Raw genomic sequence first — 23,778 nt, 5'->3', positions numbered from 1 at the left:
CCGCGCGCTACAAAACGATCGCTCGAGCAAAACGAACGGCCGGTGCTCCATAATTCAAACCGATGCGTTTCGCGATAGCCTTAGCCCGCGCTGACATCATCCCGATGATAAAGTGGAATTCTATTGGCCGACCGGAAAAGATCCGCCGGCTCTGCGAAAGCTTCGAAACGCGAGCGGAGACGCTCGATGGGGTACAAATGTTGGTGGTCCCATTAACGGCCAGCTGCGCCCTTTGTTTAATTGAAAGTGTGGGGAATAAGGGGAGCTTTGTATTCTATTTGAATATAATTCGATTCCGCGAATATGTCCAATAAGCGATCATGTTTTTATGCTACTAGAAAATATTGTACATTATTGGGTTGGCAACTAAGTAATTGCCTATTTCAGTTATAGATGTCTCTCACTTCCATTTTTATGATATCCGTAAATGTTATATTATAAAATTATTATTATTATTATTATTATATTATTTTTTATTATCCGTGAGTGTTAGCAACTGGACAAATTGAATGCAGCGGTCAAGGAAAAGCGACCAGAATTGGTCGATCGTAAAGGTGTCATTTTCCAGCAGGACAATGCTAGGTCGCACACGTCTTTGTCCACTCGGCAAAAGTTGATGGATATTGCTTGGGAATTGATGTTACTCCCACCATATAGCCCTGATCTCGCGCCATCGGATTACCACTTATTTCGATCCCTGGACAACTCCCTTCGTGGTAAAACTTTGAATGACGATGACGCTGTAAAATCTCACTTAACTCACTTTTTGACCGAAAAGGATCAGACTTTCTACGAGCGTGGAATTTTCAAGTTGTCAGAGAGATGGCAAAATGTCATCGAACAAAATGGAAAATACATTACAGATTAAACTTCGTTCCAAGTAAAAAAAATTTTCTATTTCATTGAACAAATCGGTAATTACTTGGTTGCCAACCCAATAAATACATACACTGAATTTACTCGTAATCATTTTATTCGTTATTTTCAGCACATATTGTCCTATGCTGCTTACGTCGCCCTTACACTTGGTGCATAACATTTACGCCTCCATGTTGTAAATTACAAATTCATGAATTCGGTTTCATACGAATTTATATACTGTCCCTTTAACGCTAGATTTACCGAGCACGAAAAACAGCTGTTTTATATTAGCTTGTAAAAGTAACAATAAGACATTTATTCTGATTGTTAACGAGCGTTATTGTAACATTTACCGTAGGTAATATATAAATTGAACAAATTAAAGATTAAAAAATTAGTAGATCGTAAATTAAAAAATTAGAGACCCGTCACTTTGACGGGTTCCGTAAATCTAGTGTTAATAATGGAAATGCAAAGATAATATACACCCTCGACCTTTTTAGTTTTTAAAGACCCTTTATCATACCATGGCGGTATAATTGCTTCCAGGGTAGTGACAAACGACGATCGGTCACGATAGAATAGAGAGAGATGGCAAAAGTTCATCGAACAAAATGGAAAATACATTACAAATTAAATTTCGTTCCAAGTAAAAAACAATTTTTATTTCCTTGAACAAATCGGCAATTACTTAGTTGCCAACCCAATAGTTTGTCTTGGAATGATATAACGGGTAGAAAACTAAAAACGCGTTACTTCTTGAACGCACTACAAATCGACAACCGCGTCTAAAAACATCTGGAAACTTTTTTCGTGGCTAGATCTGTACATTGGAGCTTCCATTTTATAACGAATTGCTAAAACTTTGTGGTGCAAGTTATATTTTAAAATAGCTATGGAAGCGTAGCTCTGTTTTCATATGTATTAAGTTACATGCAACCACGTGACTGTTGCTCTCATCTAAAAGTATGCCGTTGTAATTAATCGTCGTTTTCGCGAGCCGTGCAATATTTGAATATAATTCTATTCTACGAATATGTCCAATAAGCGATCATGTTCTTATGCTACTAGAAAGTATTGTATGTTATATTAAGTAAACTGAAATGTAATAAAAATGCTTTTTGTTGTTAGCGAGAAACATTTATTTATTAAAGAAATTCTATATTTTAATCAATGAAATAATTTCCATCATTTTTTAACATCTTTTGCCAGCGTATAGACAGTTGTTCGAATCCTTTTTATTCTTTAAACAGTCCTTCGATTTTGCATTGAAAAACTTTTCCAAGCGCTTTTTCACTTCTTCGACGTTGTTTAAGTTTTTACCTCTTAATGTATGCTCCGACGATCTAAAAAGGTGGTAATCCGACGGCGCGAGATCCGGTGAGTAAGGTTATGTTCACGAGACGACGTGAACTTTTTCACATAGATCGATTTAAAAAGAAAAAGAAAACACGACATCATCTGGTCGTACAAAAAATATACTTGTCATGGTATGATTTATGGCGGACCTATTTAAAAATCGTTGTATCTCAACCGTAAGATAAGAATAGACGTTCAGAATATTTCAAGTTTATAACAACAACAACCTCAGAAATGTTATAAAATTGAAACATTTTGTGCAATCGAATTAAAAGCGAAAAGTTTAGTTGCATGATATCAGTTATTTGGTTAAAGGTCTTATGTTTTAGGGATCCTGTAGCATTTTTACGAGTGCGTAAGAACTAAAGATGTTTATAACAATTAAATAACACGATCTTTTTCTTATAAAATATCTCAGACATGGTCATTGAAAGAATCTTCTAATTACGCTGCAGATTTTTATGCAAAATAAAAACTGTCTAGATGAATTGTAAGAAATATAAATTAGATCGAAATGTCTTTCCCCTTTTAATCATTTCGCCGAGTTGGAAATATAATGTAACAATTTCCACAAATTCTTGTAATTCTCGCGATGTTTTTATAGTTTCGTATTCGACAGCAAATTTTGGTCGTGAATGCGTAAAATCTGCAGTCTACTTAAAATATTGAGTTAAAACGTTTGTGCATCGCAAAAGGTGCATTGTCTGTATTTGAATTCTGTCTTAAGCAAAAAGTAATCAAATATTCGTAATTCGAACTAATGTATTTCATTATTTATAAGTAGGTTAGAATTATAGTGGCGTAAGTTACATTTTCAAACTGTTACTGTCAACATTTTGTTAACATTGTTAACTGTTATTGTTTACTAACGTGTGTATTCTTTACTGACCAAATCGATTGGTACGACAATTCAGAGTTAGGCTAATTTCAAGTAACATTATAATTTACTTAATTTATCTTTTTCATATTTTGGCATGTACGGATTACATTTCAAGACGCGTGCGAGTCAAAATTTTTAAAAATGTCACTCATTCGAACTGCAGATTGCGATTAGATCGAATTCCTGAAAATTCCTGGACTGCGTCAACCGCAATAATTTTCTTCTCTTGTGTCGATACGAATAATTAATTCGGATAATTTCTGACGATAGAAGAAGAAATCGTAGCGTTCGATAGCAACGCGACGTCCACGAATCCGGCGGGTTCGTCTCGTTCACGAACAACAGAAAAGGGGCGTAGTTTAATTTTTAATGGTGTGCGACTGTTTCACCGACGCGAAAGCCCGGCCAGATATTCGGACCTTTGAAGTGGTCCGCTGATGCAAGAGGCAAGAGTTCATCTCGGAAGATTTACATCTCTCGCAAGCAGAAAGAGGAAAGGTATGAAGCAACGGGAATGGTGAAGGGGAAGTGGGCACAGAAATAATCGCCGCACGAACTTACTGGGGGCCAAAAGGGTCCCTGGGAAGCAAGGACTATCCCACGACAGGACCTCAGCGTCCTTTCAGGATTTCCTTATACTACTCGCGAAAAGAACAATGTGGAATGCAAGAACGACCTACCTGTAAACGCAATTCCCTACCGTTTCCCCCGTTTGCTACAACAATAACTCCAACTTGCTGTTCATGATTTATTGGGCCAACACCGACTCGAAAATTTATGGCACTAATATATAAAAAAATATAAATATATATAATGTAAAATATATTTTATATAAGAGATACATTTTGTACAACGCGAATGCAATATATTCTAGATAAATACCTTACTTTAATGAAAGTACAATGTAAGATTAGTTCACTAGAAAAATATTTTCGACAATCATCTGATCCTTTCTGGAAAATTATAATAATCGATTGCAGCAGTAACTTAGCTGTGATGCAATTTCAGATACTTTTAGGAAAAGATTTCTGATATGAATCATTGAAGAGAGCATCATATTTAAGTGTTAAATTTAAATAATTTGAACAATGTATATAAAAAGTATTTCATAGAAAATATATATTGTATTTATTGTAAAAATGTATTTTATATAATATATTACATTTATTTTACTGTTATGTTATATGTTGTATTTAATGTATGAATGTATTTTACGAAAAATGCATTTCGATAGTAATTTTCATATAAATTAGTGATTATCACAATTTCCACCAGTCTGACATACGATTACATTAAGTTAACATTTCAAAGTGATGCTCTCATGAATGATTCAATATATCGGAGACCTTTTTCCAAAAAGATTATGAAATTTGTTACAGCAAATTGTGCTAAATGCTGCTACTGATTATAATTTTCCGGAAAAGAGCAGACGATTTTACAAAATACAAAACCGGAATTCGTAGTATAACCGAGCAGGGAGTGATTCTACGTAAAAAACAAGTAAACAATTTGGTGTAACATTTTTTTATCAGGGGCTCCGTTCTCGAGAAAATCGATTTTAACGTTTGTTCACCTTTGCGAAGGATTTAGTTTCCAAACGTCAATTGTTTTAACTATTTTGATTATTTTCACTCTTCATAAAAGTATACAAAAAAGTAGTATAAAATATATTGGGTTGGCAACTAAGTAATTGCCGATTTCAGTTATAGATGTCTCTCACTCCCATTTTTATGATATCCGTAAATGTTATATTATAAAATTATTACTATTATTATTATTATGTTATTTTTTATTATCCGTTTAAGATATTCTCAAATATTTATCTTCAATGTTAAAGTATTGGTAATGATCCTTGTTATTCGGTCATGTTTAATGGCTACAGATTTTTCGAACACGTAATTTTTCGCACACAATCCGATTTAAGGTGAAATGTTAATTCCTAAAAATTTTACAGTGTCTCATCATTTTGTCCAGTGATTGTAATAATATTGTAAATAATATAATTTAATAATATATAATTATAATAAACTTGGTTACATTCAATGGACAAAATTATGAGGTACTCTAAAAATTAATCTACTCTAAAAATATTATTATAATAATATATATTGTTACAATATAACATATATATTGGTTATAATCTTATAAACTCGATTACAATCAATGGACAAAATTATGAGGTACACTAAAAATTGATCTACTCTAAAAATATTATTATAATAATATATATTATAATTATATGTTATTATATATGTTATAACAATATTATTATTATAATATTATAATATATAATTATTGGGTTGACAACTAAGTAATTGCCGATTTCAGTTATAGATGTCTCTCACTCCCATTTTTATGATATCCGTAAATGTTATATTGTAAAATTATTATTATTATTATTATTATTATTATTATGTTATTTTTTATTATCCGTGAATGTTAGCAACTGGACAAATTGAATACAGCGGTCAAGGAAAAGCGACCAGAATTGGTCGATCGTAAAAGTGTCATTTTCCAGCAGGACAATGCTAGGCCGCACACGTCTTTGTCCACTCGGCAAAAATTGATGGATATTGCTTGGGAATTGATGTTACACCCACCATATAGCCCTGATCTCGCGCCATCGGATTACCACTTATTTCGATCCCTGGACAACTCTCTTCATGGTAAAACTTTGAATAACGATGACGCTGTAAAATCTCACTTAACTCAGTTTTTGGCCGAAAAGGATCAGACTTTCTACGAGCGTGGAATTTTCAAGTTGTCAGAGAGACGGCAAAAGGTCATCGAACAAAATGGAAAATACATTGCAGATCAAACTTCGATCCAAGTAAAAAACAATTTTTATTTCATTGAACAAATCGGCAATTACTTGGTTGCCAACCCAATAGTATAAAAAAATGTAGAAAACACGATAAAAGCTTTTGCAGATCGTCGCAAGAATTACGGACGCTTCGTTTCGAGGCCGACATAGTTGGCGATACCATGAAAAATGGAACACAGTAAGAAAGTGTAGAGAGAAGAAAATCGATTTTTCGCGTGCAGCCAGAATAGAAAGGTACCTTAAAACAGGGAGGGAACGAGGAAGAAACGAGCGAGCGTCTACCTCGAAGTCGGCAAGATACGATTCGCCACGGTCGATGGCGATTCGCTGCATGATTCTATAAACGGCGACTGATGTTGTACGAAGGAGCCAAGAAGTGACGAGAAGCTACGAAATTATCGACTTTCTCCGAGGAATGGTATGCAAAGTGTTATTCGTAACGGTCTCTCCGTAGTGCGCGGTTAGAGGCGGCTTAACGAGATATCGACCCATGAATTCGATAGTTTACTGCAGCAGAGAATCCTGCGGCAAACACGGATCGAGGCCCGTCGCCGTTGTCGCGGGGATTGAATCGAGCAAAGTCGACGACCACGCCCAGTGAAATGCGCATGTAGGCACGATTTAACCTCTGTCAGTCCCGTCATATTCATTGGAAAACCTTTACGCGACATCGAAACACTTACAACGGTGTCTCCCGCTTCGATCTGTCACCGTTCTTCCTCGAATCACGTGCAAACAATCGTCGCTGTTATTCCACGGTCAGTTCATCGAATTCCGCGTTCGGACAGTTGCACATTTATTGTTTATCATCGATAAGGAAAATGTAACTTCGAGAAAGCGTTATTGCTTCGTCTTGCTGTGTCTTTGTAAGGCAGCTTCTTCCAAGAAGCGCCGCTTCTCTTCGAAACTATCTTGTGTGGACAAGGCAATTATCATATTATATATGATATATATAATACCGGATGTCCCAAAAATGTCTCGCAATTCGGAAATGGCGGGTTCTTCGGATCATTTGAAGCAGTTTCTTCCTTTACAAAAATGTTCTCCGAGGCACCGTTAACGAGTTATTAAAGAAAAACAGTGGCCAATAAGAATCGAGTACGGCTGACGCGAGGCGACCCAGCCAACCAGTGCGCGAAGTCCAGTTCCGCTCATTGGCTCGATCGCCTCGTGCCAGCCGAGCTCGCCTCTCATTGGTCACAGTTTTTCGTTAATAACTCGTTAACGGTGCCTCGGAGAAAATTTTTGTAAACGAAAAAGTTGCTTCAAATGGCCCGAGGAACCCGCCACTTTCGGATTGCGAGACATTTTTGGGACACCCTGTATATCGCAATATTATATTAATGCACTAAACTCCGACGGATGTTAAATTGACTGTTTATCAGTTACCGCGACTCGAACAATTTCTTTTGACGCTAAACTTACCGACATTTCTATCTGAAAGCAACCGAAAGCGGTCGAATTTTTAAATGAACGTTACATACTTTTCCAGTTGATTATAATTAATAGACACTTTATCACGAGCAATAAAGCGCAAAATAATTTTTATGTAATAATTAGAATATATTTGTTTGTTGCATTTTAGACTATATTTTGAAATGGGGAACGTCCGTGGGTTTAACGTAAGTAACAATTGAGTATCACACCTTAACATTCGTTGAGGATTTATTTAGTCTATATATAAACACTTGATACTAATATTATACTAATATTATAGCAGTTATATTGAAATGTGCTTGTTTACACAAGCACTCTCCAAACTTTCGCTAGTCTGCTCTCGCGCGCTTGCGTAAATACTGCACAGGATGTCCCAAAACTATCGTATTTCCGGGAAATGTGGGGTTCCTGAGGCCATTTGAAGTAATTTTTTCCTTAGCGAAAATTCAATCTGCGGCTTTGTTTACGAGTTATTAACGAAAAACAGTGACCAATGAGAGGCGAGCGCGCGAACTACAAGGTGGTCGAGCGAGCGAGCTGCACGTGGCTTTGGCGGAGAGGCGCGACAGATTCGAGCTGTGCTCGAAGTAAAGAACAAATTACGGGACGTAAACTTTCGAATTTTGTTTACTACGTGACAGTGAAATTTTTAAGAGAAACGCTGTTCACCCTTGTTTTTGAATGTCTGAAGAATATTTACTAATTTTCTGGAGCAGAAATAGTAAGTAATTATGGGTAATAATTAATAGTAGTAATTAAGTAAGTAATTAAGTAGTAATTATAATAATAATAATGGTAGTAGTAATTCATAATACTAGTTATATAGTAGTAATAGTAGTAGTAATAGTAGTAATTAATAGTAAGAAATTACTAATTGAGCCGATTACAGTGAAGTTTGACAATGAGAAATCCCGTCAAACTCGCGCGAAAGATATTTTTGATTCAATAATTCCCCGTGTCCGAAAGTTTTGCACACACAATTAGGAATTAACACAGTATTATTACTTCGAATTGGATCTATCGCGTCGCAAATATGAAACAAACTGTGTATAAGCACGTGGTTTGTGCCTAAAACACGATCAGATGATACTTTCATTGAAAAAAAAATTGGTAATAATAAGAAGTTCGCGATTTCAGTGCGGATATCTTTATAAAAATTTTATTAGACTTTAATAGACTTAATTAGACTTTAATAATAGTATTATTACACTTTAATAATAAAAGTTTTACATTTCTCCAGCAGTCGGAGATAACAATAGAGAATATAAGATTACCAGAAAAAAAATGACAGAGAAGGAAGATGAATATTGATAATTATATAATATATATATTATAATTATATTATTAATATTACATTATTCATTTATATATATTATAATTATATAAATATATATCATATTATAATTATATTATTATATATATATATATTATAAAAACTGAGCTAAGTTGATGGTAAGCGAAAACATTGAATATAGAAATTTCGATCAAAGGTCTAAAAGCGGTCATTTGACCGTTCTGGTAAGTATAGTGTTTAAATTCGCTGGCACATGCTCGATATTTGTTCGAAGACATTGCTTGTATAGTCTTCGTGTCCCGTTCGCGGATAAAGTAACGTTTCTGTGAACTAAGCGACGCCAATAACCGAGGAAATTCCTTTCGAGCAAGCCAACAGAACGGTCGGTACTTTAAGCGTCGTCTCTAATTAGCGGTAATTAGAAGAAGCTACGCGGACGGCGCCGCAAATTGAAACCGGCGTAAACCAATCTAGACGGAAGACCGTGTGAGGTGAAGAGCGTCGAACCATCCCAATCAAATGAGAAATGCCGATTGGCATCAATGAATTTCATGCACGCATGTATCACTGAACAATTCAGTCTACTAAAGATTACAAGTCGTTACTTTACAATTTAAGAAAGAACCGAGAGTACACTTCGTTTAGTGCGTTCTGCACAGTTTTTATTGCTAGATTGTAAATCTTCGTGTAAGTCAATATGCAAAAATTCGAATTGAAATTTTCCGGCATCGTCGGGAAGGTTGCCCATTGTAAAATGAAAATGCTATTGGATCCTGTTAAATTTTCTAATTTGAGTAATTTCAGTGCAATTGCTTCGTAATTCGTAATTTCAATTCGATTACAACGTAATTCGTAATTAATATAATTCAATTACAACGTAATCCGTAATTAATATAATTCAATTACAGCGTAATTCGTAATTAATATAATTCAATCACAACGTATTTCGTAATTAATATAATTCAATTACAACGTATCTCGTAATTAATATAATTCAATTACAACGTAATTTGTAATTAATATAATTCGATTACAACGTAATTTGTAATTTTAGTTCGTTTACAACGTAATGCGTAATTAATATAATTCAATTACAGCGTAATTCGTAATTAATATAATTCAATTACAGCGTAATTCGTAATTAATATAATTCAATTACAGCGTAATTCGTAATTAATATAATTCAATTACAATGTAATCTGTAATAAATATAATTCAATTACAATGTAATCTGTAATAAATATAATTCAATTACAATGTGCTTCCTAATTAATATAATTCGATTACAACGTAATTCGTAATTAATGTAATTCTATTACAATGTAATTCATAATTAATATAATTCAATTACAACGTAATCCGTAATTAATGTAATTCGATTAATTTCAATTAATTGTAATTTAAGCACGTCGTAATCAATGTCATTCAATTACTTACTTTTATATCTGAATTACGAATTACAATATAATTAAGTTGCTTAGTAATTCAATTGTAATTCTGCGCAACTCCGCTCGAAAATTTCGAAAGATTTCGCGAAATCGCCGAAGCAAGCCGGCCATATAAAATTCGAGCAGGTCAATTATTTTCGGCGATTGGTGGTCGACGAGAAAAAGCAAAAATAGATAATTACGGAAATTCGATTGCGCAAGCCTTGCAAGCGTACCGAATTGACCCGCGGAATCGCGTTATCGGCTGAGGGAAGAATGGAGTTAACTGGTTTAACGATGGCCTGATAACGGAAAATAGGACGTCGTAACGATGGAAGTTCGTCGAACCGGCGATCGCGGCAGCGTTTCGCTGCACTAATAGAACGCCTGGCATACCAGATCGTGTCTCGATTGCGCAATTTTCAGGGGAACGCCGGCGTGTCTTGGCTCCAGCGAGACGGTCGTATGTAAAAGGATGCCGGAAGAAAGCCGAATAAAAACGCATTTAAAAGCGTGCGAGCCCCGACAGAAATGATCTGGGAACGGCATCAATCACATCTGCCGTTGGTTACGCGAATTTGCTTCGCGCGCTCGGTCCGGAGGTATTTCAGAAATCAACGAAATTCACGACAATGTTACTCGTTTCCACGAGGGACGGTAGATACAGTTCGCATACGAAAGCGTTTTACATTCCAGGTTAATTCCTCCGAGGTTATAACAGCTACTTACAGAGGAATGCATTCAAGCTGAACTAGAAATGGCGCACCGTATAGACAGTGAAATCGTTCGTTTAAACGAACTTGGCGAAATTGATTGCTTCAAGGAAATAAAATATTTTTCTTACATTTTTACTTCAACGTTTTGACAGTCACACACAGTTGGGCATATTTTATTCGAATAACAAACAAAATTTCATTCGTAGAATTTATTCGAAGTGTTAATCAAATAGAATTTGAGTCGATATATTATTCGAATAAAGTTTTGATCGAAGAATTTATTCGACACGTTATTCGGATAGAATTTGATTCGAAACGTTCTTCGAATAAAATTGCATTCGAAAGATTTATTCGAAGCATTATTCGAATGAAACTGATGGGTTGTTCTGCCCATAGCCGTCGGTGGCACTGTGCGCATTGGCTTTACGTGCGCATTGCTATGTATACGTCGCATCCCAGCAGTGTCGCCAATGTTTAATAATCTTGTTACACTGTGTTCAATTTATGGAGACTGTTAATCCCTCAACGCACAAACGTTTCCATCTACACGTCTAATCCCAACAAAAACTTTATTCGAAGCATTATTCGAATGAAACTTTACTCGAAAGATTTATTCGAATGAAACTTTATTCGAAAGATTTATTCGAATGAAACTTTATTCGAATCATTATTCGAATGAAACTTTATTTAAAAAGTTTAATTTCTAACAAAATGTATTCGAAACATTTATTCAAAATGTTGATCGAATAGAATTGTATTCGAATAATGTCCAACTCTAAAGGTGACAGAATTATTTGCTCAGACTTTGAAAATTAATTTGCATGTTAACCCTTCGCACTCGAAGCTATTTTAACCATAAATATAAAATCATTTTTCTAACTTATAGTATTTCTATTTTATACGACAAAATGCATTTTATGCATTTAAATCTAAACTTTGTTAATATCAAAATTATCTTAAAAGGTGATATAACAAATTTTAGTGGCGCCTCGGAGCCACCACTCGAGTGCAAAGGGTTAATCTATGTTCCTAAATTTATTAGGATTCGTAAAACGTAAGAACATTGGCAATATCGTACAACTTAACTTATTTGAATTCGACCAAATAAAATACTTTTATAAGATTTCTCTAGATGTGGTAGTCCTGTCGAAATCTAACCTACGACAATCCTGTCACGTGCAAAGATTCAAGTATCCGAAGCAAAGGTAGCATTGCGAAATAAAAATGATCTAAAGTGCCGAACGAAATTAACAGGAAAAATGAATGTATGCTGCAGCGTTTCGTTGTCGGATGAAATATGGTAAGAATTCGGTGAAATGAATTAATAGATTCAATTACAACTGTTCCTCGACAAAGGAGGCCCTCGGTTGGCGAGCTGCGAGACGAACACGAGAGCTGCAGGAGGGCCCAAATCGGACCAGTGCCATGCGCGGGAATGCGTCGAGATATTTCGCGAACGGTGGGGGAAAGGAATTCCAGCGAGAGAGGATTAAGGTGGAGAAGAAAAGGAGAAGAATGATACGAGCAAAAAAGACGAGCCAAAGGCGGCGAATAAGGGAAGAAGAAGAAGAAGAAGAAGAAGGAGAAGAACATGAAGAAGACGAAGAAGAAGAAGAAGATGGAGAAGAAGAAGAAGAAGACGAAGGGAAAGAGAAGGCAAAGCGTACACAAATTGCCGGCGGGACGAAGCGTGTTCCTTCTTTTCGGTGAAACTTTTGTACCCCGATCGGGATTCGATCCCGGCGAATTCCGATTTCCTGATCCCGATCCCCGTTGCCTGCAAAGCGCGATTGGGCCGCGGATTCGGGCCGTAAAGTATCGAAAACTCGCGGACGTTGAACAGTGAAAGGCAATAGGCGATTGCTCGGCTGCGAAGGTCGTTGAAAAAAGCGCTACGGTGATTACAGAAATCGTGCCGCGCGGACGGTTTTTTCCTCTCCCCTTTTTCCACCTTTGGCGGCAGGGAGGGAAGAGACACGTACAGCACCGGCGACGTTGCTCCAGAAACGCGAATGTTCGATGATTGTAGACGCCGGTCTCACTGGGCATTCTGCGAAAGACGATTTACCCGATCGTTCGAAAAGACGTTTGAGAAAATAGACGTGGGTGTCACACTCTGTTTCACCGATAACTCGCGGTTTCTTCCAAGGAAAGACAGCGACGGAGTCAGCGGCACCGCAAATTCTACTCTTAACACTTTATCGACCGCTAGCCTATTTATCGGCTTTTCGATTGCCAATGTTTATCGATCGCTAGCCTATCAATCGGCTTTTCGATTGCCAATGCTTATCGACCGATAGCCTATTAATCGACTTTTAGCTATCGACGGTTTTCGCTTCTTTACTGTTTTGTTAGTAGCTGACCTCCTGTTTGCTGACCTCCCCATATCCTTATGAATTATAATTATAATAATAATTATTATTTATTATTATTTTTAAAGGAATAAGCACAACACAATGAATAGCGAAAATTTAGCCGGTACTGGGAGCAAATGCGCGCGCGACTAAGCCAGTCCTTACTGAGTGGCAGCCTCAACCACGACCGGACGATAAAGTGTTAACCTTTTAGGCCCGACGCGCCACTATAGTGGCTTGCTCTGGTAGCTCACTCGCCCATCGTTTGAACCAAATAATCGTCTTCATATGCATTGTTTCACACTTCTTTTGTCTTCGCATCGATTTACAACAGCCTACAGGGTGTCCGAAAAATGTCTCGCAATCCGGAAATGGCGGGTTCCTCGGATCATTTGAAGCAACTTCTTCCTTTACAAAAATGTTCTCCGAGGCACCGTTGACGAGTTATTGACGAAAAACAATGACCAATAAAAAATAACATAATAATAATTTTATAATATAACATTTACGGATATCACAAAAATGGGAGTGAGAGACAGCTATAACTGAAATCGGCAATTACTTAGTTGCCAACCCAATAATTTCTAGTTATTGCTAGAAATTATGACAATTCGGACTCGTGAAAGAATAGCAAGCGGTTAACGACGACTCGGACGTGATTTAACATCTGAAATAAGCCGTCCCGAATATCCTACACAACAGGCGCCTTTAAGACGCTTTGTGCTATCAGTATTGTGCTCTCCTAGTATCAAACAAAAATAACAATAAATCTATTTCATTTCGTTATCGAGAAACATTGATTTTTTATTATCCGCCAGTAGCAGCCAGCAAATAATCCCGGCAGTTTCGCAACCGCCGTCAGAATTCCTTCAAAACTATGCTCGTGAATGTCAGCTTATCCTAAGTAAGTCCGGCTGCCGCGACATCGGGATTTGCGTGAACGGTTAATGGTTAATTAAGGCGAGCGGACACGCGAAACATTCCGCCGTCGGGATCCCGGGCAGGAAGTCGTTGGATTTTCATAACTAGTAGTCGGTGCAACGCGACGCGTTCGCGGAACGATAGAGGAAGGTAAGAGAGCAGAAAGAGAGAAACTGGTCTAACGCAGCCAGGAATTCGTGTGTATTCCGAGAAGTGCGGTGAATCCACGGTTACAGGATCGTTCGGGGGCAAAATACAAAGTTGGCGGTGGTATCGATCCGAGGGATCGTGGTATCGGTGGGGTCCGGTCACGATCCCCTCGGCGCTGGTCCCACTGGCTGGGACGTGGTTGCCGTAGTCGTCGTTGTCTTCCCGAAAGTCCCGATGCTTCTTTTTCGGTCTAAATCCGGCCACGGAGGCGCCTGTAGGCGCTCGCTCGCAGAAGTCGCCACGAGATGCTCGCGAGAGAGACAGAGAAAAAAAGAGAGAGCGGGAGAGAGAGAGAGAGAGAGAGAGAAGAGAGAAAGAGAGGAGGAGAAGGAGAGAGATGCAGCAGCGGAGAAGGAAGGCAGAGAAAGACCAAAAGGAGGTTGAGCCACCTTCACGAGAGGTTCGCCTTATAAGGCGTCCTCGGGTGGGCAGCGTCCATTAGAAATCCTTTGTCGTCCCGACCTCTTTTTCCCGACAGATTCTCGAGGGAAGGGAGAAGCGCAGGGGGTTGATGGTTCGTTCGCCGCCTAGAATTCGTGGGTTACCATCGAGAAAACGCGCGCCTGCCTCCACCTCCCGGGGGGGGGGGGCTCGTTCTTCAACAGGACGAAAGAAAGAAGATTTTAGAATAATGAGAAAGTGAGGTATAACTCCACTTGAGAGAATTACCAGCGGAGAACAACGACGGATAGAGACGTCAGGGCTAGGCTGCGACGGGATCAGTCTTTTAACGCCGCGAAAGTACGGATTCTTTACGAGATGAGTCTTTTCACAAGGAGGATTCTTTGGCTGGCTTCCGTGGGACCAAGGATGCGGAGCCCTTCAACTATCCCCGCGATTCGTTTCAAGCGAGCGTGAAGCGTGTACTGTCGTCTTTATGACGAGCGAACTAGATGAATTAATCCGTTTTGATCATCGCCGATCGATCAAGTGGATTGATCGGCGAAATAGTGAGAATGTCGAAGATGTAATCTTTAGTTGCCGTTCCTTAATTCTTAATTTCTCCGTGTTCACTTATTGCTTGAATATTCGGCCACTTCACACTTTCACCGACGGGCATAATTACTTGGTCGACATAATTTCGTGTAGAAGCTCGAAAAATTCACTTTGGTCGCGATACGCTCCTGTGGAACGAGTTCGATTAAGATCTGCTGGAATTAAAAGGCTCGATGAAGTAATCGCTGCGATAAATGTTTACTTTTTATGTATGGCTCTATTCGAACAATTATTGCGACTTTGTGCGGATGCTCGGGATGTTCCTTCATTTTTATTGCTATTGTATTAGGTTATTAAGTATGAGATGCATACGTTACTCTATATAATCTTGCTATAAAATGTATGCATTTCGTACTTAATGGCCTAATACAAAAAGGTCTTGCAGTTCGCAACAATGCAGCAAGAAGGGACCCCCCCTCTCTCTCTCTCTCTTTCTCTCTCTCTTTGCTTGATCCAGTTCACCCCATGATCTGATTTGTTCCCATTAACATTTCAGTTTATGAGAAAAACACGCGTTTCCAATAAATAATCGGATTCGCTTTGTTTTACTTAGACACTTTCTTATCCATGTAGCACTATTGTCATAGAAAGGATTAAGAACACTGTGTAATCTTTACTTTATTTTCCACGTCATCCTATCGACTCTTGCATTATACTTTAATACCGTCACGGTTACATCGCGGAGCTGTATGCAGAAACGAAAATTTCTAAGTCAGTTGTTTACACTAAACCTACCAATCAGTAATACTAACTGGCATGTACTGCTTCACAAAAGTGAGAAGACCGAATTTTTATTTAGAATTCGTAAAGTTTTTATTATAAAACATGCTCCAATAATATAACTTATTCAAGCGTTTTCCACGAAAGATTCTCGGAACTTTTCGGAATTGCAAAAGAAGAAAGCGCGGTCACTTTGACCGCGGTAGGTTTAACGTTAAGAACAGGGATTAGTTTCAATAAGTTGAAAATAACGTAGCAAAATTTTCAATTTTATTCTATTGGGTTGGCAACTAAGTAATTGCCGATTTGTTCAATGAAATAAAAAAATTTTTTTTACTTGGAACGAAGTTTAATCTGTAATGTGTATTTTCCATTTAGTTCGATGACCTTTTGTCATCTCTCTGACAACTTGAAATTTCCACGCTCGTAGAAAGTCTGATCCTTTTCGGCCAAAAACTGAGTTAAGCGAGATTTTACAGCGTCATCGTCATTCAAAGTTTTACCATGAAGAGAGTTGTCCAGGGATCGAAATAAGTGGTAATCCGATGGCGCGAGATCAGGACTATATGGTGGGTGTAACATCAATTCCCAACCAATATGCATCAATTTTTGCCGAGTGGACAAAGACGTGTGCGGCCTAGCATTGTCCTGCTGGAAAATGACACCTTTACGATCGACCAATTCTGGTCGCTTTTCCTTGACCGCTGCATTCAATTTGTCCAGTTGCTAACATTCACGGATAATAAAAAATAACATAATAATAATAATAATAATAATTTTATAATATAACATTTACGGATATCATAAAAATGGGAGTGAGAGACATCTATAACTGAAATCGGCATTTACTTAGTTGCCAACCCAATAGAATTTTTATTGTAAGCCAGAAAATGTGACTAGATCGTGGTGGTTCGAATAAAACGGAAGGAAGCAAAGAAAGGACAGGAACCCGGCGTGTATTCATAAATGGAGATCCGAGTAGTCATAGTAAGCTCGAACATAATTATACATACGTCGTTTCTAAAATGAGAGATACGTTCGTATAACTTCACCGATCCTGTTCAAATATTCGATAATTTAGGCGTGTCCAATATTTTGTTGACCATTTGTTGGCATTCTGTTACCAGCGGCGAATTTACGATTTCGCAGTTGGTAAGCCGGATATATCGTGTCACCCAATCCAACTGAGCACAAGTGCAACGGATGTAAATTGGTAATGCAATATCATAAGCAGCTTACATAAATATTCCAAAAATAGTAGTTTCGAATAACAAGTCCTAACTTATCTTAATAGAAAAAAAGAAAACAAAGAGATCCGTTTATCGGCTACTTCCATTTAATGGACACGAAATTCTTTGCTGCCCTTATTTCAATAATTAGCACGCACACATTCCTGCGAAATTATTCATTTAATTTCCGGAAATGATGCAGTAAACAATTTGACCTACGATGACCCATGACAATATGATCTGACCTTATTCAGGTCAGTTTCGCACAAAATCCATTGCCGTTAATCACAATCTTCCCCGCCGAATCATTGCAATGAATTGAAAATAATCACCAGTTCGAACAATTCATTAATCGAATGTCAACAGTGATCCGATATTAATTCTCAAAATACGAACGTCTCGATTTCCCGAGCAGTGCATAGAGGTAAATTAGCACTCGATCGCAAGCGATTCATCGATTAAACCGAGTAAAATATCGCAGACACTCGAAACAAAATGTCTAACCTCATTGGGCAGATCGTAAAGCGGATTTGGGCCGAAATTCTGCGAAATCTCAGTGCCTAGGTAACGAGTTAACTCGATCCGCGCGAACGCAGCCAGCTCCGATTCAACCGGAAACGAGGGTTAACAGTCCCCCTGAAAGGGGTAGATAGAGCCTAACGACGGGAGGAATCGGGCGATTAGGATCGGGCCGAGCTCCCAAATCGCTCGAAATCGTTTCGGGATCGGCCTCTTCCATTCGCTGCCAAAACAAATCGATTCCACTTGAACCGGCCGTAGAGTGGTTCGTTTGTGCACTCGAACATGCCTGTGTACAATGTCGTAAATTATGCAACAGAACGCGTACGTACACAGGTACCGAGACTATATCGTCGCGTGCATACATATGTAAAACGGCATGATGCATTCGCATTCATGTATGTAGATTCGAGACGGTCCGGGACCTTTGAGAAGCAATCGACTGGCCGATGCGAGGGGCCCCTTATTGTCAGTCCGGCATGAATACCAAGCAAAACGCTGGCGAAATGGCACGGCCGTGCTTCTTCGAAATTTCCCGGATGGCCGATTCATTTCTCCACGGGAATATTTATATTTGGTCGGAGGATCTAGTGCAATGGCATCTTCGGTATTGTCGGAGTAACACGTTAACACGTTTAACCCTTAGCACTCCGAACCATTCTGGACGTTGGCTACCAGCTACTCAGCGCCACTTTTCGGCAGAAACGGGCATTTACAGATCCTCGTATTATTTAGTATGCTTTTGTAACTAACTAACATGTTATAATGATATTGGACTTATATGAATTTGGCTGAAATCGAGAAATTTGCAAAAAAATCAATATTTTATTTTTTATAATTTTGTTATTGTTTGTTTTATAATTTTGTTTTGTTGTTGTAATCGCTATCTATGCGAACTCTTTCCTTCGTCGCCTTGTTGCTTGGACGATATCACTATCGCTGCTATCAAAACGATAGACTAACTGTAGAAGAAAACCTTCTACAGTTACTCTTTCTAACATATTTATAAACGTCTATCTGGAGCTCATCTTCGCTACTACTTGTGTCATGAGACTCATTCGTGTTCGAACGTTTTGCCATTGTTCTAATAAAAAATATGAATAAATACATAGGTTGAAAATTTCTAATTGTTATTACTAACTCACAGGATGATATTTACCAAAAAAACTTTTACCAAACAATTTATTTACCAAGAGAAGAATCACTTTTCCGATTTTCTCACTCGTTAGATCTATCTATACCGCTCGACGCTTCAAACCAGACTGAGTTCAGCTTTGAAAATCTTTTCCTCCAGATTTGATGATTATAAATCTCACTATACAGTGCGTGCTATGTTCGCATACCGATCTTTCTTCCACAAACTTGCCTTATCGCTCTTTTCAAATGGCGCCTTTGAAGTGCTCGGACCGTCGTGAGCACGCCTCTCACGTTCTCTTCAAAATCCGCTGACATTTCTTGTATATAGCTTAGTAATTTTACTATATTTTGATTTGATTTCTTGTGCCATTTCAAGAGAAAACTTCAGGGAAACATGCATATCTCAAAAAGTTGCGCTGAAATGACTGAATTCCCCGGAATTACTAATAAACTTTAATGTCCCACGAGAGGGGACAGCGGAGTGCAAAGGGTTAACACGTTCGCTATCAGTTTCACAGACACGCGGGCGGTTCAGAAACAACTTTTTATAGGACCTTTCTCATAAATAAACAATAGATAACAGTACTAACGTTGACCAAGGAGTGACTGAACAAAACAAAAGAATTGTAAAAAAGCAATAAAAAGAATATTAATTAATATTAATATCAATATTAATTCTTTTTATTTAATTATATCAAAAATCATGCTTTGCATTATTAGTGACACTGTTAATCTTTTGCAGCTAATTTACGAAATCCTTGTCTCGTTTTTAAGGTTAATGAACTTGCTCTGATTGGCTTTTGAGCAGTATTGGACCCTTTATCATAGAATGAGACCATGAAACAAATAGAATGAAACCATTGTTATTTCTTGTATGCCCTCGTTTACTTGAATTTCTAGATTTTTGTAGCAGAAGAATCTTGTTTCGATTTTGAAGAAATTAATAACATTCATATTTAATCGATTATGTATGAAATCTTCGTCGCAAATCTGACTCGTTATATTTATGTACATAGTGCAATGAAAATGCTCAAATGATACATGTTGGTATGTAAAGTTGTAATACGTAGAATAATAATAATCAGAGTGTTTAGCTTGCTAGCCTATTTAAATACCTATAATGAAACATTCATCGTGTAGTTTACATAGCCTGGAACTAAAGAGAAATTAAGCTTATATTTTTTATGTTACAAGTTACGAAGAAGAAAGCTAGTATTTACACATACCTACATACAACATTTACTGCAGTGATGTATGTAGTATGAAATATGTGCATGAGTGAACTGTAGTATGAGCTATACATATGTACTATGATGCGTGTACCTGACAATGAGTCCACTTAGTGTATGCATATGTATCTACTGGGTATACAATTGAACAGAAAAAAAAGCTACGAGATAGAAGACTATGGATCAATAGCGTATCAATATCTGTGCCTCGACCTCTATGCATATTTCAAGCAGAAGTTGCCACAAATTAATGAAACATACTTTCTTTAATATTAATCTGTCCGTAATTCTTTTTGAATAAAACAGTATTTCATACGGTAAGTTTTTTTGGTATGCTTTAGATTCAAAAATATGGGATTCACAATCGAATGTCATTAATTAGTTAGTTCTCTCTAATTGAGAATTGTTCAAATAATTCAATAAACAACAGATCATTCAATAAACAAATAAAAAACGTTATCCGAATTGAAAAACTTTTTACACCTTGTCAAGTTAAAACATTTTTACTTTCATTTAAAAAAGGTATTTACATATTTCAAATGCATTAAGTAAATTGTTTTTTTTTCCCACGAATAATTACAAAAATTCCCACGAAATCTAGGTACACGCTTAATGAAACTGAAACTTGAAAGATGAAACGAATTATAGTAGATGATAATTGAACCTTTTTGCATCCCAAAGAACCTATTAAAATTCAGTTCGTTCGAATTTATTACAATAAAAATGAATTTCTAATACTAGTCAAAAGATAGTGTCACATTTTCGGTGATGTTTAAACAAAACCTCAACGAAACACCGTATTCGTATATCTCTATGTTAGAAATAATAGAAAATGAAAATATACAAATATAGTTTTTTTAAATTTTTGTTCAAATATATCAGTGAAAATGTGAAAATTACTTTGAGTTTATAATTATCCACAGCACTGTACGTGTTGAACACTGTACTAAAAGCATAACCACAGCACTGTACTAAAAAAAGCCCAGATAGAATACCATTTCTATATTAAAAATAATAGAAAATAGAAAATAGAAAATATACGAATACGATGCCTTGTTAAGTCGTCGTTCAGATAACATCACATCAACATAAAACTTACTTTGCGTCTACAATCATGCGCACCACTGTACTGAACGACTCCTGGTCGTTAAAAAAAATCGAACGATGTCTAATTAACGAAGAGGAACGATTTCAATGGACGCGCAGATATCCGTGCCAAACCGTTCCCAAGCACCGCGCGTACGTCGCCTTGAAACCGAAGGAACATAAACGAGCTCGGGGCATCGAGCTCGCGCACGGCCATATTTCTTCTCTCATAGGAGAAAGAGGTGTCCTTCCATCGAGCGAGACTCCCGAGGCCGATTTAACCGTCGATAAAACGTCGCGGGTCCCGGAACCACGCCGTGTTCACAGCCAGAGATCGCGGCGATCGCGTTAGGATCGAACGGATTTACGGCTTACCGTGTGCAGAAGATCTTTCAGATGCGTGGAGCGGGCCGCCACCCTCGTTGATTTCGTCCTTCGTACCGAGACCAGGCTGCCCTCTTTTCCCACCAGGATCCTCGGCATCGTGTTCGATCTGACCAGTCGATACTCATCCCCGTTGTGCCTCCTCTTCTTTCTGAACGTGCCGCACAACATGTTTCTTTCTTCCTCTTCGTAAATACCACACAACTCTATGGGTGGACTCGTTAATTGACCATCGATCGTCGCAGATTACGAATCTCTCCGTCCACCGAAGCGCCAACTTTCCACCGCGAAATCGTCCCTCGATTCTGTCTACAAGCGTGCTGTTAACTCGTTAATCGACCGTCGTTTCGTGCAGATTGTAACGCGCGTCGATCTCCTTTCGCGCCACTGTCAAATTCCTGCCGAGATCGATCGTCTGTTCGAAGTTGCACGAAATCGACCGTCGACCCTCTTCGTAGAACGTTACGATCGACGCGTTAATCGACCATTCTCAGTTGCGAATTGCACGCGTTTATCTTCCTCCGGCTCACAAATTCCTCAGCAGACTCTGTCCAGTGTGGTCGCTCGATCCACTCCTCGCGAGTGCTACGCCGACGGACTCGTTAATCGAGGAGCATCGATCGCCGCTGATTGCGCGTCACGCGCGTTTTTCTCCTTTCACTCGGCGATCGCACTTCTCGGCAGAAGAAGCACGAATTCCTTGACAGACCATTAAGGAGCAGCTCGAAACCGCGCGCGAACCCGTCTCCGTCTCTGAAAACGTAGCGATTCACCGACGCCTCGGGTCCTCGAACTCGCGAGCAACCTGCAGAGAGACCGATACGGTCCTGGGATTCCATGCACACGCGAGCCACGCACACCGACGAAACCGTATGTACATATAGTTTTTCTCGCCGCTACAGCAGCATGGCGCCGCGTAGAGATTCCTGCATCTATTTAACCGCCCCACCACCCTCGGCCGACCAACAACCCTCTCCGCGTCCCTTTTATTTTCCGACGCGTTGCTGCTGTCCGCGCTCGCCAAACCGCGGTCCTCTCGCTTTCGGCATTTCTTTCGCGGCGTTCTTTCTCTTTCTCTCTCCTTTATTCGCCGCCGTTCGCCCGCCCTTCGAGGGCTCCGCCGCAGACTCGAACCTCTGTCACGACACCCACGTACTAATTAAGAGCGGACGACGCGGATGTGCACTCGCGGGCCGCTGGATCGAGCTGATCGACCAGTAAAGGGAGAACTGCGAGGATCGATGATTTCCGGATCGATCCGTGACACGACTGCTCGAACACTCGCCGCGTTTTACCAGAACGCCGCCTTCCAAACGAGATCGATCCTCTTTGTTCCGAAACAGCTGAATGTTTCTCGAGCGGGGATCCTCGACGCGCGCGTTTTCCTGTATCGATCAATGAATATATCCTTTGCTGGTCGTTCCCGGCGGATCGAACGGCCCCGTTCGACGGCCAAGAATGCCTCCGCGACTTTGCACACCTCTGATCACGGCTGGCTCGGTGTTTGTTAACTGGTTTTTTGAAGCGTTCGTGTGTTTTCCACCTGTTGTGCAACCACCGTGCTGGTTCGGTCGATGCTTAATTAACGGAATCTCAGCCAGCTCGAGTCGCAGTGAGAGCCGAGAGTCGACTGAAGGCATAAGGCTCCGGTTGTGGTCGTCGAAGGAACCCCACCACGTTGATTTCAACAACACCCGGCATCCAGCCCGACCGGACGACCTGGTCGCGTGGCGCTCGGCACAGATACGCAGTGTTTCTCAAAATCTTCTCCTTTTCGTTCCCTTGGCGAGAGGCCCCGTACGTCGGCTACCGTAATTCGCCCTGTTGGGCCCTCGTCGAGGGGACCTCGGTGACCCGAAAACTCGGATTTCTATGGTACTCGGGTTGCGGAAATAAGACTGCCGATCGCAGGTAGTGAATTATTCGAATTGTTCTCGTTGTATCATTCGAAGACCGTTTGTAAATTCGTTTAAATCAAAATTATGTTTGTATATCATTTATATCGTCGATATATATGTATATTTATTAGTATAATATATATTATTATATAGTATAGATATGATAATTTATATATATTATTATATAGTACATATCTTTTATTATTTGTATATATTATCTTATAATTTATATATATATTATTATATAGTATATATCTTACAATGAATATATATTATTATGTAGTATATATATTATAA

At 38.7% G+C, this 23,778-nt stretch overlaps 1 protein-coding gene across 3 annotated transcripts in view; it reads right to left on the bottom strand.

Moving 5' to 3' along the window:
• The window catches only part of LOC117227332 (uncharacterized), a 410,549-nt gene that overhangs the window by 203,531 nt on the left and 183,240 nt on the right, over positions 1-23,778 (bottom strand). The window contains exon 1 of one of the 3 annotated variants that reach the window (XM_076527437.1): positions 21,575-23,194. The exons of the other annotated variants lie outside the window; for them this stretch is intronic. Within the exon in view, the coding sequence (XP_076383552.1) occupies positions 21,575-21,754 (180 nt within the window). The 5' untranslated portion in view covers positions 21,755-23,194. Of the gene's footprint in view, positions 1-21,574; positions 23,195-23,778 lie in introns of those variants that run through there. 3 annotated transcript variants of the gene reach the window in all.

The sequence above is a fragment of the Megalopta genalis genome, unplaced genomic scaffold (assembly GCF_051020955.1).
Source record: "Megalopta genalis isolate 19385.01 unplaced genomic scaffold, iyMegGena1_principal scaffold0020, whole genome shotgun sequence".
NCBI classification, from domain to species: domain Eukaryota; kingdom Metazoa; phylum Arthropoda; class Insecta; order Hymenoptera; family Halictidae; genus Megalopta; species Megalopta genalis.
Note: the sequence above shows the minus strand (reverse complement) of the source record. Positions and strands in the feature narration are given on the sequence as shown.